The sequence below is a fragment of the Homalodisca vitripennis genome, chromosome 4, assembly GCF_021130785.1.
Source record: "Homalodisca vitripennis isolate AUS2020 chromosome 4, UT_GWSS_2.1, whole genome shotgun sequence".
In the NCBI taxonomy this organism is placed as follows: domain Eukaryota; kingdom Metazoa; phylum Arthropoda; class Insecta; order Hemiptera; family Cicadellidae; genus Homalodisca; species Homalodisca vitripennis.
The window spans coordinates 198,533,011-198,547,141 of record NC_060210.1 but is presented as its reverse complement, the minus strand read 5'-3'; the positions used below and the strand labels follow the sequence as shown (position 1 = coordinate 198,547,141).

At 35.7% G+C, this 14,131-nt stretch overlaps 1 protein-coding gene across 10 annotated transcripts in view; it reads right to left on the bottom strand.

The window, feature by feature from the left end:
- LOC124360869 (polyhomeotic-proximal chromatin protein-like) overlaps positions 1–14,131 on the bottom strand; it is a 186,110-nt gene that overhangs the window by 27,866 nt on the left and 144,113 nt on the right. For 8 of the 10 annotated variants that reach the window (XM_046814833.1, XM_046814834.1, XM_046814831.1 and 5 more), the window contains 4 exons: positions 7,821–8,183; positions 6,481–6,562; positions 4,558–4,743; positions 2,657–2,778 (listed from right to left, as the gene is read on the bottom strand). In XM_046814833.1, coding sequence (XP_046670789.1) covers positions 2,657–2,778; positions 4,558–4,743; positions 6,481–6,562; positions 7,821–8,075 — 645 coding nt within the window. In that variant the 5' untranslated portion in view covers positions 8,076–8,183. The remainder of the gene's footprint in view (positions 1–2,656; positions 2,779–4,557; positions 4,744–6,480; positions 6,563–7,820; positions 8,184–14,131) is intronic. The other 2 variants (XM_046814837.1, XM_046814835.1) reach the window with 2 other exon arrangements.

The following is a 14,131-nucleotide window of genomic DNA, read 5'->3' as shown; positions in this document are numbered from 1 at the left end:
GCCCCAACACATTTTGGTATCCAAGTTCAAGATTTTTCAAATAACACATTTAATGAATGGATTGGTAGCCGTGGTACAATCGATTGGCCTGCGCGCTCACCAGACCTGACCCCATGTGATTTTCCACTGTGGGGTATTATAAAGGAGACTGTATATGCTTCATAAACCGCAAAATCTTGACAAACTCAGAAACCTAATTAGAAATGAATTTGAACTTGTTATAACGATAAACCTTTATTGCTAAAAATTTGTCATCCTGTTCTCACTCCTTATACAAAATCAAAGGTGGACATTTCGAACAACTGCTACAACATTGTATGGTAATATGTAAGTAATTTCAAATAATGAATTAGTTTTCTTGCCCAAAAGTGTTTTATTCAATTAACCTATAGCGCCTTTAAATTTCTCTTCTGGGGAAACTGACATATGCGCCACCCTGTATAACTGCCTAAAATATATCTTTAAAGATTTTACAGACCATCAGACAGTAAATGAGAAATTAAAATTTTTGTAATACTATGAACTTTTTTCTTAACATGTACACATTTTTGTACTATCACTTTAATCAGTCATATCAGAGATTTCGATCTTGAAATAAATTGGTGACAGATAAAGGTAAATTTTTCAAATGTTAAACTTAACTTATGAATTATCTTGGGTGATGGCATGTTTACCTAATACTGACAAAGATGGAAACTTAAACTTCAACAACCATAAAACAATGCAACATTTTTAAGCATGCACTACTTGCACAAAAGTAACACAAAAGCATTGCCCAACATAGAATTCCAACTCACAAACATATTTGGAACTACTGGTTTTTAAGAAGTAAATGGTTTGTGTCGTCATATTGACTTTTACTATGTTAAAACTAGCAATTACCCATGGTTTCGCACACAATTTTATAATTCAAACGGTGTAGCCTTCTTAGTGGAAGCATATATGATGGAACATATACCAGTAGGCTTATATCAGGTACTTATTATTTCAGTGTCCATAGTAAGGAGATTCAAAAGTTAAATACAATTCTTACTGGCTCTTTTTTTTTTCGTTTTGCGCGTGTAGGAGCATTTCTGGTTTGAATCTATTACATTCATGATGACATGTTGAGTTTGCATGCCCATTCAGTCAAGAGGTGTCTACTTGCGGTTCTTATAATCTACTTCCACATAAGATATTACAAGTGCCATAGTTGAGTTTGCCTTTTTTACAACACTAAAGAAAAAAATATATGTATAATTATGCACACTTAAAGAGGTCAAAAAGTATCTATTCTGATTAATTTATTTACGGTTCCACAGCCAAGTTTGCGTTTTTGCTCCGACCAATAAGTTATGTACATGCGTAGGTCTCGGAAACCAACTTAGATTTTACTTAATGTTTACTTTTGGTGTGATACAAGTGAAATGAGATAGTAACTTTGTATTTTTAATCTGCATTACTCTACTAATGAGGCACTGTATACTTAATATGTTCAAAAATTTTAATGCAAACAAATGTTTTTGCTTTTTAGCAAATTTTAGATGAAAATGTCAACAAATCTTTACAGTAGTTAAATCTGGATTATGTTTTGTACAATAATATTACCATTATTTTTTTGAATTCTAGTAAATTTCACAAAACTTTTCCGATTTTTCTCGGAAAATTTTAATCTTTCTTGAACTTTAACGAATATTGCAAAAAGAGAGTTAGTCAAATCGCTTCAGCCTCTCTCAAGATTAAAGCTTAGTAGCAAATTTCATTGTTCGTTTTTATTCACAAGATACTGAAATAGTAGTTGTATTTGAAGTAAAATGAGTTTCTCAACAGCCAATGTATTTACCAGTTCAAAATAATTTAATACTTTTCCTTCAGACATCAAACTTGAATTTCATTATTCATGCATTACACCATTGAGAACAAATAATTTAAACATGCAACAACACAACACAACAGAACACAATCATGAGCAAAGTGCATACTTCCGTTGCTGAGGAAAACTGAGTTAGCAGTAGTAGGTGAACAAAAAATATAAATTTAACCGCTTAAAAACTTTAATAAAGTTATTTTTGAAAATCTTACAAACATTTACCCTCAATTCGATAAGACCATGCACTGTTCAATTTCAAAAAACTCTTTTTACTTGATCTGAACTTAATAAACAGAAAACTTATTCTTTAGCCAAGTTTTAGAAAAAAAATTAAAAAATGTGGGTAATACTTTTAAAACAATATTGTATTAGGATACCTGACTGAAATTGCATCTTCAACTTTATGTTTTATGATTTAAGGGCATCTGAAGAAGATAATAGATACCACGACTCTTTAAATGTTATACTTCAGTATTTTTTTGTGTTTAACGATGACTTGACTTGAGATTTTTGGCATGAATGACTTTTGGTACTTGAAGACAATCTGCGAGGAAACGTCTTTTTGAATTTCATAATTTTATGGACATGAAGCTTACACTTCTTTTTGGTTTACATGCAATTTTGTGTTTTAAAAAAAGATTATTGTGAATAATAACTGTGTAAAAATGTTTTGCAAAATGTTCTACCTTCTGTCAAAAAGTCATCACACACAATTTTTTTTATCAACGGAAGGAACGGAACTACAGATTCAGCAGCGAGCCAGAATGTACGCTATGTCTACGCTACCGGCGTGCTCATGCGGCTTACCCTCCCGGCAGCCCACTCGCTGACCTGCTGTATTTGGCCTTGCTGCGGCGCAGGGGTCTGCGCTTGTATCGGGTGCTGACCGTGCTGCTGCAGCGTCGACATTGTGGTGATCGTCGTCGTCCCTACAACAACACATCACTCATCTACTCATACGGATCAAAGTGATTAGGAGTGAAAGAAAATAGTACTACAAGAGGACAGGCACGTTTCTTGAGTAAGTCTTACAGCGAGGTATAATGCGCTGGTAAAGAACGGCCCTTCTACAGAATTAAGGGCTTAGTACTACGAGGGTCGTCCACAAAGTAACCTCCGTTTTGAAATAAGAAATAAACTAGTTGAGATACAAAAATTTTATTATATAAAGGTTAAAACTGCAGCTTTTCTCTACTTTTCTACATATTCACCATACAAATTCAAGTACTTATCATATCTTTTAACAGTTTTTTAAATTCCGTCTTTAAAAAAATCTGCCGCCTGAGAACGTAGCCAACATGTTACAGCGTTTTGAAGCTCTTCATCACTCGCAAACCTCTGAGATGCAAGCCACCGCTTCATGTACGGGAAAAGATGGAAATCACTGGGAGCCAAATCCGGGCTGTAGAGGGGGTGGTCAAAAACGTCCCATTTTAACTTTTTCAAAAGTTCTGTCGTTCTTTGAGCTGTATGAGGGCGGGCGTTGTCATGGACAAACACAACACCAGATGTCAGAAGACCACGACGCTTGTTTTGAATCGCTCGTCGTAGCCGTTTTAAGGACCACAGTAAGCTGCAGCTGTAATGGTCGTACCACGCTCCATAAATTCAACGAGCAAGATGCCCTTAGCATCCCAAAAAACTGTAGCCATCAATTTTCTCGCTGAAAAAGATTGGCGAGCTTTCTTCGGCTTGCTTGGCGAAGCGGTATGACCCCATTGCATTGACGGACTACACCTTCGCTCATAATGTTTGGGCCATACACCGCATTCAATTCACGATGAATTTCAGCTGCTGTGTAACTTTTCGACCACAGAAATCTTATTACACCACGCACTTCACACGTGGCGGGATTTTCTATCACGGCGCTCATGTTTTTACGTTGTACCAAAAGAACGCGTGATCGCACGATGCTCTCCCTTGCACAGCTAGAAGCGTACTGAACGGCTGCGCACACCGATGTGAGAATGGCGGCGCTACCCCCCACTACTTATCGTGCCACGCCCAAACGGCGGTTACTTTATGGACGACCCTCGTATTACTGCTTCATACAGCTCGTGCTACTGAACGAGTTGAGGTAGCATTTTACAAATAATAAAATTATAACATATCCTTCATTTACGTTTTGAAACAACTTCTTTCTTACGATCAAATACGTAGCCATTTATGATATCTTCACGGAAATGTTGATTATTTATTAACACATTCACAGTTTAAAGCTATATCAGCAGGAAACCGTTTTCAATACCTACAATTTGATTCATAATAAATTGAAGTATAATAAATGTATTGTATTATTTTATCAATATAAGCAAAGGATGTGATTTGAACTTTTTGAAAGTTTTATCCAATTATTATATGTTTAAGGTGAACAGTTTTATTAATTTAGGAAAATGAACTAAAACAATATCTAACGCAATAAACTCATTATTATTTGATAAGCATGAATAAAATGATAATGTCAATATATGTTAGGCGGTGTAGAAAATTTTTTGTATGAAATTAATATTTTCTTTGATATAGTTCATATATTATTTATGAAGTAGCCTTTCATTTCAATTTGCTGTTACACCTGAAGAGGTTTATAACTGACTTGTTTACTGTAACTCGTGTACAAGTAACTCTTCCGGTGATTGAACACGATGTGAAAGCGTGAATAAACCAAGGGTGAGTTACACAATATAAACAGTCGACCAAGGAAGACTCACCGGACTGTGGAGTGTGCAAGGGCATACCGCTGGCCTGCATGGGGATAGCCTGGGCGCTGCCCTGTAGCGCCATGGTGCCCAGGGGGGCCTGCATGGTAGTCAGGGTGTTGGCACCGCTCTGCGCCAGCTGGGACGCCTGCATCGTCGTCAGAGTCGTCTGGCCCTGCTGGTTCAGTGATATCGACCCTACCATGTCAAAACATAAAGTAAATCATCAAACCCCACATGTTAAAGAGCCTATAATAATAATAATAATTACATGTCATTGATATAAGATTTTTACAAGTATTAACAACATCAGCACTGCAGTACAACACCGAGTCCAGATATACTTATAAATATAAATTACAGATAAATTATTATATTTCAAAATCATACTTTTTATAATTAGATATAATATGTAGAGGTGTAATAGGAGTTGTTACAACAACACTATCCATTAGTTAAAATAAATTATTTGAATTAAATTACATTTAAAACAATGGTATTATTAATGAATATAGCAAAATTAAAATTCAACAATTAATAAAATTTTATAAATTAAATAAAAATAACGATACTTAATTAACAACTAGAGGTTACAGGTTAATTAAAAATAAAAATGCAACTAATAAAGAATTTAGACTAATAACATTTAAGTTTAAAAAGATTTCAAAAAGCAATTGTAAAAAAAATCTTGGAAGCTGTAAAATTGATTAACCAGTAACCAGCTCTACATTTTATTTCTGAAAATTAAGTCTGGATAATTATCAACTAATGGCATTAATTTATTGAATACTTTTAATTAAACTATTTTGTTCATGATTTTACTAAGACGATTTCAATCAATTTTAGATTATTTCCATTCCTGGTATTATAGTTATTTATATATATGGTTTAATTTACCTGGAATCTTCATAATCTACACTATCAAATCTAATTTACACAAATTGATTACAAAGCCAAATATATGCAAATCGATTGCCAAATTAAATATATACAGATTGATCAACTACATTTGTACATGTTATATAAATGCAGTTTTTAATTACGGCCTTTGCAGAAATGCAGTTGCTAAACTACTGATATGGTCTGAGAGCCTGTCTGTGCCTACTGGAAAATCTCACACACCATTTAAAGTGTAAATTCTTGTGTACACTGTTTGTACTTAATCATCCCACAGATTGTAAAATACGTGCTGTTGTTGGCTTTCTGAATCTACTGTTAAATTAGTTATGTGTATGAAGTGGGGTCGGCAGTGATGTGAGAAGTGGGGAGATGTGGTACATAAATTTGATACAAAAATTAAAGAGAACGATTACTTAATTAACATTCTATCGTCTCTTCCATGAAATTATTGACAATGATAAAAAAAACAATTAAAACTTATGTTACTCCTACAAAAATATAATTCAGAAGCTTGCTGAACAAAATGTTGTAACTTGATGTTGGTAAAAATTGTGTGGAAAACTACATTTAGATAGAAGCATTTTAGTATATATACGTATATGACAAATAAGGCAAAAAAAACTTTTTTGTATGCAACTAACAAAATAATTATAACTATAAACACCTTTAAGGTCAATAAAATGTATTTTAGTGAAAACTGGTACATATAATAGCTTTAAATTTACGCCAATATGAATGTATTAGAACTTGTGTTACAAAAGGAAATATTTTCTGTTTTTTTAATTTTGAGGAAGTTGAATAAATATCAAGAATAAATTTGGGAAAATACAGTCTTTTTGGTGCAACTGTGGTCCAGCAACAGTTAAACGTTTCAGATTTTTTTCATATTTACTTACAATATACAATATTGAACCAATGGCTACGAGTACATTTTTGGGTTGCTGACTTCAGAAATAAACAAGATTAAAAATATTATAACACCACCCCACAGTTAAGTGTATAGCGAGCGATATATCTGCTCGGAAAGTGACTCACCTAGTTGGTTCTGCATGTTGTTTCCCTGAGACTGTGGCACCTGCATCTGCTGCTGAAGCTGCTGAATCTGTTGGTTACTCTGCTGACAGAACCCCAACACATTATAGACAGTATGTACCATCAATATAACATACATCAATGGGATACTCTTCTAGTTCAAATAGTTATACTTATTGTATTAATTACTTTAAGCCTACCACAAGATTCAAGATTTTATTCATAATTAAACATACAGTGATGCAATAGATTTCATCAATAGCAATATAACACAATTTTACCTTTTCATCAGATGTTGCATTCTGTTTGTAACTAATGTATTTAAGTAAAAATTGAAATAAATATAGAATAACATTATATATGTAAACTATATTGTAAGAGTTTTAACATTTATAAATGTAATTCATTAACAGATTGAAAGACATACATTTGCAAATAAATAATTTTAGACGATAGTAAACAACATAAAAAAACTAAATTTAAAACAATGAATAACCTATATACGTTACATCAACATTTATAACAATACATACATTTAACTATGTAATCTGAATTTAGTAGAAGATTTTTTTTAATTTACCATAATCAGTAGCTAGATAGTTGTCAACCTTGTAGAAAACTTGTTCCTTTAACCATATTATTCCAGACACTCAATAAGTATGACCTGGTTTCATTTAAATTTGTTGTAAGATTTAATAAAACTGTCTTATTTTCAACTATATGGCCATACATAAACAAATTTCCAAACTATGCTTTTATTTAACAAGACATGCATCTGATTACTGCCTGCCTCGCCATAGGCTCAAAGCAACTGAAAAGAGTCCAAGCTATGCTGGCACCAAGATGTGGAACGCACTTCCTGAAGACTTGAAAATGACGGACCGGAAACACTTCAGACAAACCCTCAAGAACTGGCTACTGGATCGACCATTTTACTCGCTAAACGAATTCTACGGAAGGAGGACCTAAGACCAACGAGACAACTAGACCTAAACCTTTATTTGTTGACACGATTACTAAACTTAAAGTTTAAGTAAATAAAGATGATTTGACTTTAACTTTAAGTGTTTAAAAAAACCAATTGATATTTACTTTTAAAATTTGAAAAGAAAATGGTTGATAATATCCTGTACATTCTTACAATTGTATGATCCGTTTGTAATGAATTTAGACACCTAGTAAAGTATGTATGCTTCCTGACACAATGCTATCCTGATAGAATTGTTTTATCAACAATTATTGTTTGTTGTATGTTTACTGAACATTGTTTTTGCGAGATAACTTGTGTGTCTGTTCATGTAAAAGTAGAGGTAGATGTTATAGGTTCTCGGATGTTTGCCGACCTGTAACTGTTGCTGTTGTTGAGCGATGTTGGCAGTGTTGACTATGAGAGCTTGAGGGGTGACGCCCTGTGCTCCTGATGTCTGCTGAGATTGTAACAGTCCATCGTGTTGCATCTGGACCTGCTGCTGCTGCTGCTGTTGTTCCTGCTGCTGCTGCATCTGCTGCTGAGCCTGTTGCTGTGCTTGCTGCTGGGCCTGCTGTTGTGCCTGCTGCTGAGCCTGCTGCTGCTTGCTGGCATCGTTCATGTCGTTCATGCTGCTAGGCTCTGCTCTCTTCTGGAAGACTTGGAAGTGGTCAAGTTACCACAGCTGTTGACGTAGTCTATACAGGATTCATCTTTTTCCCCTCAAAACTCTTTTGATCTGCAACAGGAAAAAGGAATAATAAGAAATAAGTTGTAATCTAAAACAATTCTTATGAGAGACACGTGTGACATTTTGTATCATTTAAAACTTGAACACTGCATCATATGAATGAAATCTCACCCTATAAAAGCATGTAAACATTTCCCTAAAAATCTTTATTTAAATGCACATTTTGGTTAATCATATTGACAAAACCCTGTAAAATAAACTTATAGGTTACCTAGAGATTTAGTCTTTCACTGAAAAATGACTAAAGTAAAACAGTGTGTTCCATTAATAACCAAAAATGTTAAGTACAAAATTGTTCTGACATATACATTTTACCTTTTTAGGAAGAGGAAGCTCTGAACCCCAGATTTTATGATTTCTGTTTTGATTATATACCCTACCAGAAATCATATAATCTGAGTTCCACAGTTTCCTTTTCCCAAAAGGAGGAAAATGAAAATAAAACTTATTTATCATTGCCCAAGATTGTCATTTTTATAGTGTTATCATTTTAATAAAATACTAACATTTTGGTTTATATTATTACAAAACATAAATAATCTATAATATTTTTTTAATAACCATGTTATTCAATCCAAATCTGTATTTTTCTTTATTTTAACTATCAAAATTAATAATACAAACTTCACAGATACGGCTTTGATACTTAATAATACTTATGGATACTCAATCTCTATCTCAATTTCTATCAATTGCTACCATATGATAGAATTAACGTGTTTTAAAAATACAGTGATGGATGAAGTATATACAGATCAATTTATTTATTAAGTACACTAATTTAAATTACCTTGTAACAAATCTCCATACTCATCTTTATATATATATATATATATATTTCTTGTGTTCGTGTGTATGTGACTGAACTCCTCCTAAATGACTGGACCGATTTTGGTGAAATTTTGTGTGTGTTTTCAATGGAATTCGAGAATGGTTTAGATTTACAATTTGGTCCAATTTAAAAAGTTTATTTAGTTAATTTTTCATTTACAAATTGTTGTTGATGTTGGAGTGTTTTATATTGGATCCGGCAGATTGTGCTTTGACACATAATACAAAGTGAACTGATACTTTCAGCTGAAGTTCACCAAAGAGGCAGAAACATTGTTAACATTGAAATTTTAGTAACTATTAAATTACTGTAAACTGCTTGATCAGTAGTGTAATGCAGATTGCAGAGACGAAGTTATTATCTAATTTTAAATTTTAATTGCGCCAATGATCAATAATCCATCTAATGCCATGGAAAAGGTATTTATACGCTGTTATAAAAACTACCTCATTAAATAAAGCTGTGAATGTTTGCACATAAAGTAATCGAATCTGGTTAGCTCCTTTAACATTGTTACTGTAGTTATTGAAAAGCAAATGGGGATAACACACTCTTGCCCTTATACTAGAAGCATATACCCCTTATACATATTTATTGATCGGTAAAAGTTGAATTCCGAAACCAACATATGAGACCATTGGTTTGGTTAGTGCAACAGCATAAATCAATTGTGGAACTGTAGATAGATTAGACCGGGGGTGAATTTAAACGACAAGAACAGACTCATACTGACCGCATCAACTTTTTAGTTGGACGATACACTTTCATCATTGGGATAAAAAGGCTAACTCTTATTGTTACTGAAATCGTTGGAGCACTTCAATAAATTATCATGGAATGTTGGAGGGAATACGAATCTTATAAAAACTGTTTCACTTTACGACTTCAGGACCCCAAAACACTGTTCTTTAAACTTAAATCTAAAATGGATCAGGAGATTGGAATAGCTAAATGAGTGACTATTGATTATCTCAGGAGTGTTTATTATGTCATAGATTAAGAATACATCAATATATTGTCCGAGTTTTCAACAGGAAAATGCGTGTGAAGCCGCGGGTAACTGCTAGTTGTTCAATAAGAACTGATTTTTGTTAAAATATGCATACAAATATAATTTTGCTGGTGTCTTTATTTAAATTCTTAATTTTATATTTGGCTATATTTAAATATATTGCAGTCCTACAATCTGATTTCAGGAATGCAATGTGTGGTGTATGGAAGTATGATGAATACTTGGTAGACCAACATGTTCCTGGATTTTAAACTAGAATGTAATAACTCATTATTAACAAATGGTATGGGAGGCTCTTTTATTTCACATAATTTTGCTTAGATTCCTAGAATGTTCCCTAAAGAGGATGCAAAGCACCAGTAGGTACTGACTGTTTTTTTTTTTTTAAGTAAGGAGTTAAAAGGATCGCTTTCAACCAATCTTGAGATAAATGCACATTAATTAGTGTTATTAGAGGAGTGTAAAAGTTAATTAAAAACCACCTCTAATTGAAGGAGCGTGGTTGATTATAATGAGTGAATATAGGTTACTGGGTCCCTGTTTAGGGCACCGGAAGAGCGGGGTGGGCGGGAGGGGGAGGCGGGTGCAAGTGCACGAAAGGAAGGGGGAGAAGCTGGGGGGGAAGCTGGTGGGGAATGCAGTAATGATTGTGCCAAGTGCCCCCTCTTGATGCAATTTTAACTTACTAATCTCGTTCGGCTCGATTCCGGCAACGCTCGGCTACTCTCGGTGATATCTCTACTCCCACCTCCCCACGACCGACACACACGAGGTGGAAGCACCGACGACATCGGGCACCCTCGGCAAAGTTCGGCCACCTCCGCGACTCTACTCGTGCGTGATCTTCCCTCTCTCTCTCTCTCGCCAGAATCGTGCGAGCCGACAGCTGACTAACGGAGCGGGGGAAGGGTCCCTCTGATTGTGTTATCTTCCCCTCTCTCTCTCGCTCTCTCGCTCTACGCGATATTGTTACCGATCTCCTCTCGACGCTCGCTCGCCAGTCGCCACTCTCGTCTGCGAAGCTCCCTCCGCCAGTCCGTTCCCGCCGTTCCTGTTCCACGAGCTCGGCGATAAACAATACGACACCCCAATTCCGTTCATTAGTGCCGCTTTTGATTAGGAACGTCGGATAATGCTGTCGCGGTTTCAATAACAAGATTGTGACGGCGAATCATTTTATTCTGTGCGCATTGGAAAACGACGCAACACTCAAATTAATTAAAGTCTTGGTAAACATTTACGGAACAAAATGTTTACTTTCTCGTCAAACCTATTATGATTATACGTGAGAAAAGACTCCAAAACACTAATGATTAAATATTAATTTGAAATAAATTACTGCCATGCACAAATAACCCTACGATCGACCGAGTAGAACTCGATAGTGTTACTCTATTTGCAGTTTCTAGCCCCGGCGTTTGAATGACGCTGTAAATTCTACTTCAGTGAGGTCTGTGGCTTGTCTGCACGCTCAGGTCTGCAACTCTCTGCTAGTTTTCTGCTATTAAACTTGAAAAATGTACAGGAACATCGCACTAAGTCCCTTGGAAAGCATATTATTAATTTTAAAAAAATAGAGAAAATTAAGTTGCGATTAATATGCAGGTGTACAGTTTGGCAGCACAAAGTAAAATTCAACTCAACTGAAATGATTACAGCCTCGTTTTATATCATTTAGTGTATGGGTATTCTTAATAATGCTTAACATGTTAGTAGTGGAGGAATTGCAAAGATAATCCAAGAATATCAGACCTTCAGTTTGTAGCAGCATATGTGGAGATACTAAAATCAAATTTCCAACTATATTTTCATTCTTTGCAAATGTTCATTTGGCGCGCAAAACTTCGTACATCTATCGGAATTGGTCCTGTCTTCTTTTATTACTGTTGTGATTACAGTTTTATTTATTAAAAATTAAACCAAAGATAACAAAAACACATTTTATTTGAGGTTAGAATTCTGTACTCGTATGTCGGTTCTTCGGTACGGTGTAAGTAAATATTTTAATAAATAAAATCAGACTAATATTTGTGGACTCTTACAACATTACTGTCAATGTGAGTGTCGACCTTTTTGTTCAACTTCCTCTCGCACTTTCACGAAACAAATGAACACGTCTTTAAAGTACCGTACAAAAATTTGATGTATGAAAATCATTTCAAATCAACCCATACTTCTTGGAGATACTGTAGTAGGGAAGCGGCTGTTCTCTGGCCGGCACACGCCAGGGTAGTACTTACAGACATATCCTCGGTACCATGGACGCGAGAGTGTGGTCGAGCGCGGAGGCAATCGATAAGACCCGCGGACGGGGCAGGAGCGCTATTGGCCGACAGTCGGGGAGCGGATTAGTGAGCGACCCTCGCGACTCGGCCGAGCCATTAGTGAGATGTCGGGCTGGAGACTGATCTGAGGCGCGGGAGGACGAGGGGAGAGATGGATACATTACCGTACATTACTGGGCGAGTACGCGTATACCACCGTGTGGACGGACCATACTGTACCAGGCGAAACGCAGTCCCAGGGTCTTACAGACGTCGTGTTGTTATGGAGTCCCTCAGGGATCAATTCTTGGACCGGTGCTATTTCTTATTTGTTAATAATTTGAACTCATTGATCCGTTATGGGGAGATGATTCTATACGCTGACAACACGACTCTCTGTATCTCAGGTAAAACAATTGAAGATTTAGAAATAAAATCTTTTGTCGAACTAAGTTCGTACATCCACCACTTTTCTGGAATAAACTTAAACTCAAATCAGTCAAAGTCTTCTTTCATTAAATTTTGTTTTAGACAACATGGACAAGAATTGAGACCAATCGTGTTTATGGATGATGTACTCTTAGAGGAAACAGAATCCACCGAGTTTTTGGGAATACACATTGATCTTGGGCTAAACTGGAACGATCACATTAATACCGTCTGTGCTATAGTTGCCTCGGGCATTTATGCTTTGCGTAATTTGGCAAAGTATTGCTCCCTTGGTATCTTAATTTTGGTCTGGTTTACTCACATCTGGCATATGGTGTGATTTTATGGGGAGGTTGTGCCAAATACAGACTGGAAAGGGGTTTTCAGACTACAAAAAAAGACAATTCGCATTATGTTGCCACACAATTTTTGAGAGTCGTGTAGGGATGCGTACAGGGAACTAAAACTGCTTACTTTGCCCTGCATCTATGTGCAGGAGGTAGTTATGTACTGCTGGACCAAGTGTACTGTCATATAGAGCCGAGACATCCACCAGTATGGAACAAGAGGCAGAGACAACTTGAGGGTAAAACAGCACAGGGCGGTAGCATTTGCGCATTTGCCGTCTCAAGTTGGTGTTAGGCTGATAAATAAACTCCCTGAATGCATCAAACAAACAGATAATCTAAATCACATTCGTTCTTGACTGAAGTGCCATCTGGTGGCGAAGGCGTTTTACTCGGTTAATGAGTTTATGGAGAGTCGCTGGGATACATAATTACTATTGGCCTAAAATCAGCCAAATTACGGATTTAGTACACAAAATTGAATGAGTGTGCGTGTGTGTGATTCTTGTAAATATGGATGGACGTAAATATTAGATTAGAATTTTAACTTTTGAAAACTGACGTTATAAAACAATGGTATCCCGAGGGGTACCAAAACAGAAATAAGGGAACTGCATAGCAATGTGTACCACATCGGGTGCACGACGCTTTCAGAAAGCCCGGTGTGTACCATACGTGGTACACGACGCCGTCGTGATCGTCTTGATAAGCCTAAATTGAGAGACAAACAGCTTCACGGGTGGTTGGTTACACAGAGGTTCAATTGTTGCATCGTGCAAAAGTCTCCCGATCTTCAATTCGTATCACTAATTAACATAAAGATTAATTAATTACGTAAACTATTGCATGTTCAAGTCCAACGTTTAATTCAAAGGATTCAAAATATATTAATTAGGAGCGCACAATTCGTTTTAACTTGGAATTAACTTAAATATTTGTAAGAATTGGACAGAAGCCACCAATACCCAAATTGCGAGTTTGGTGTATAAGCGAGCAAATCTTTGACTGCCAAGAAGTATCTTAAACATTAAGAGGATTTTCCCTGAGAGATA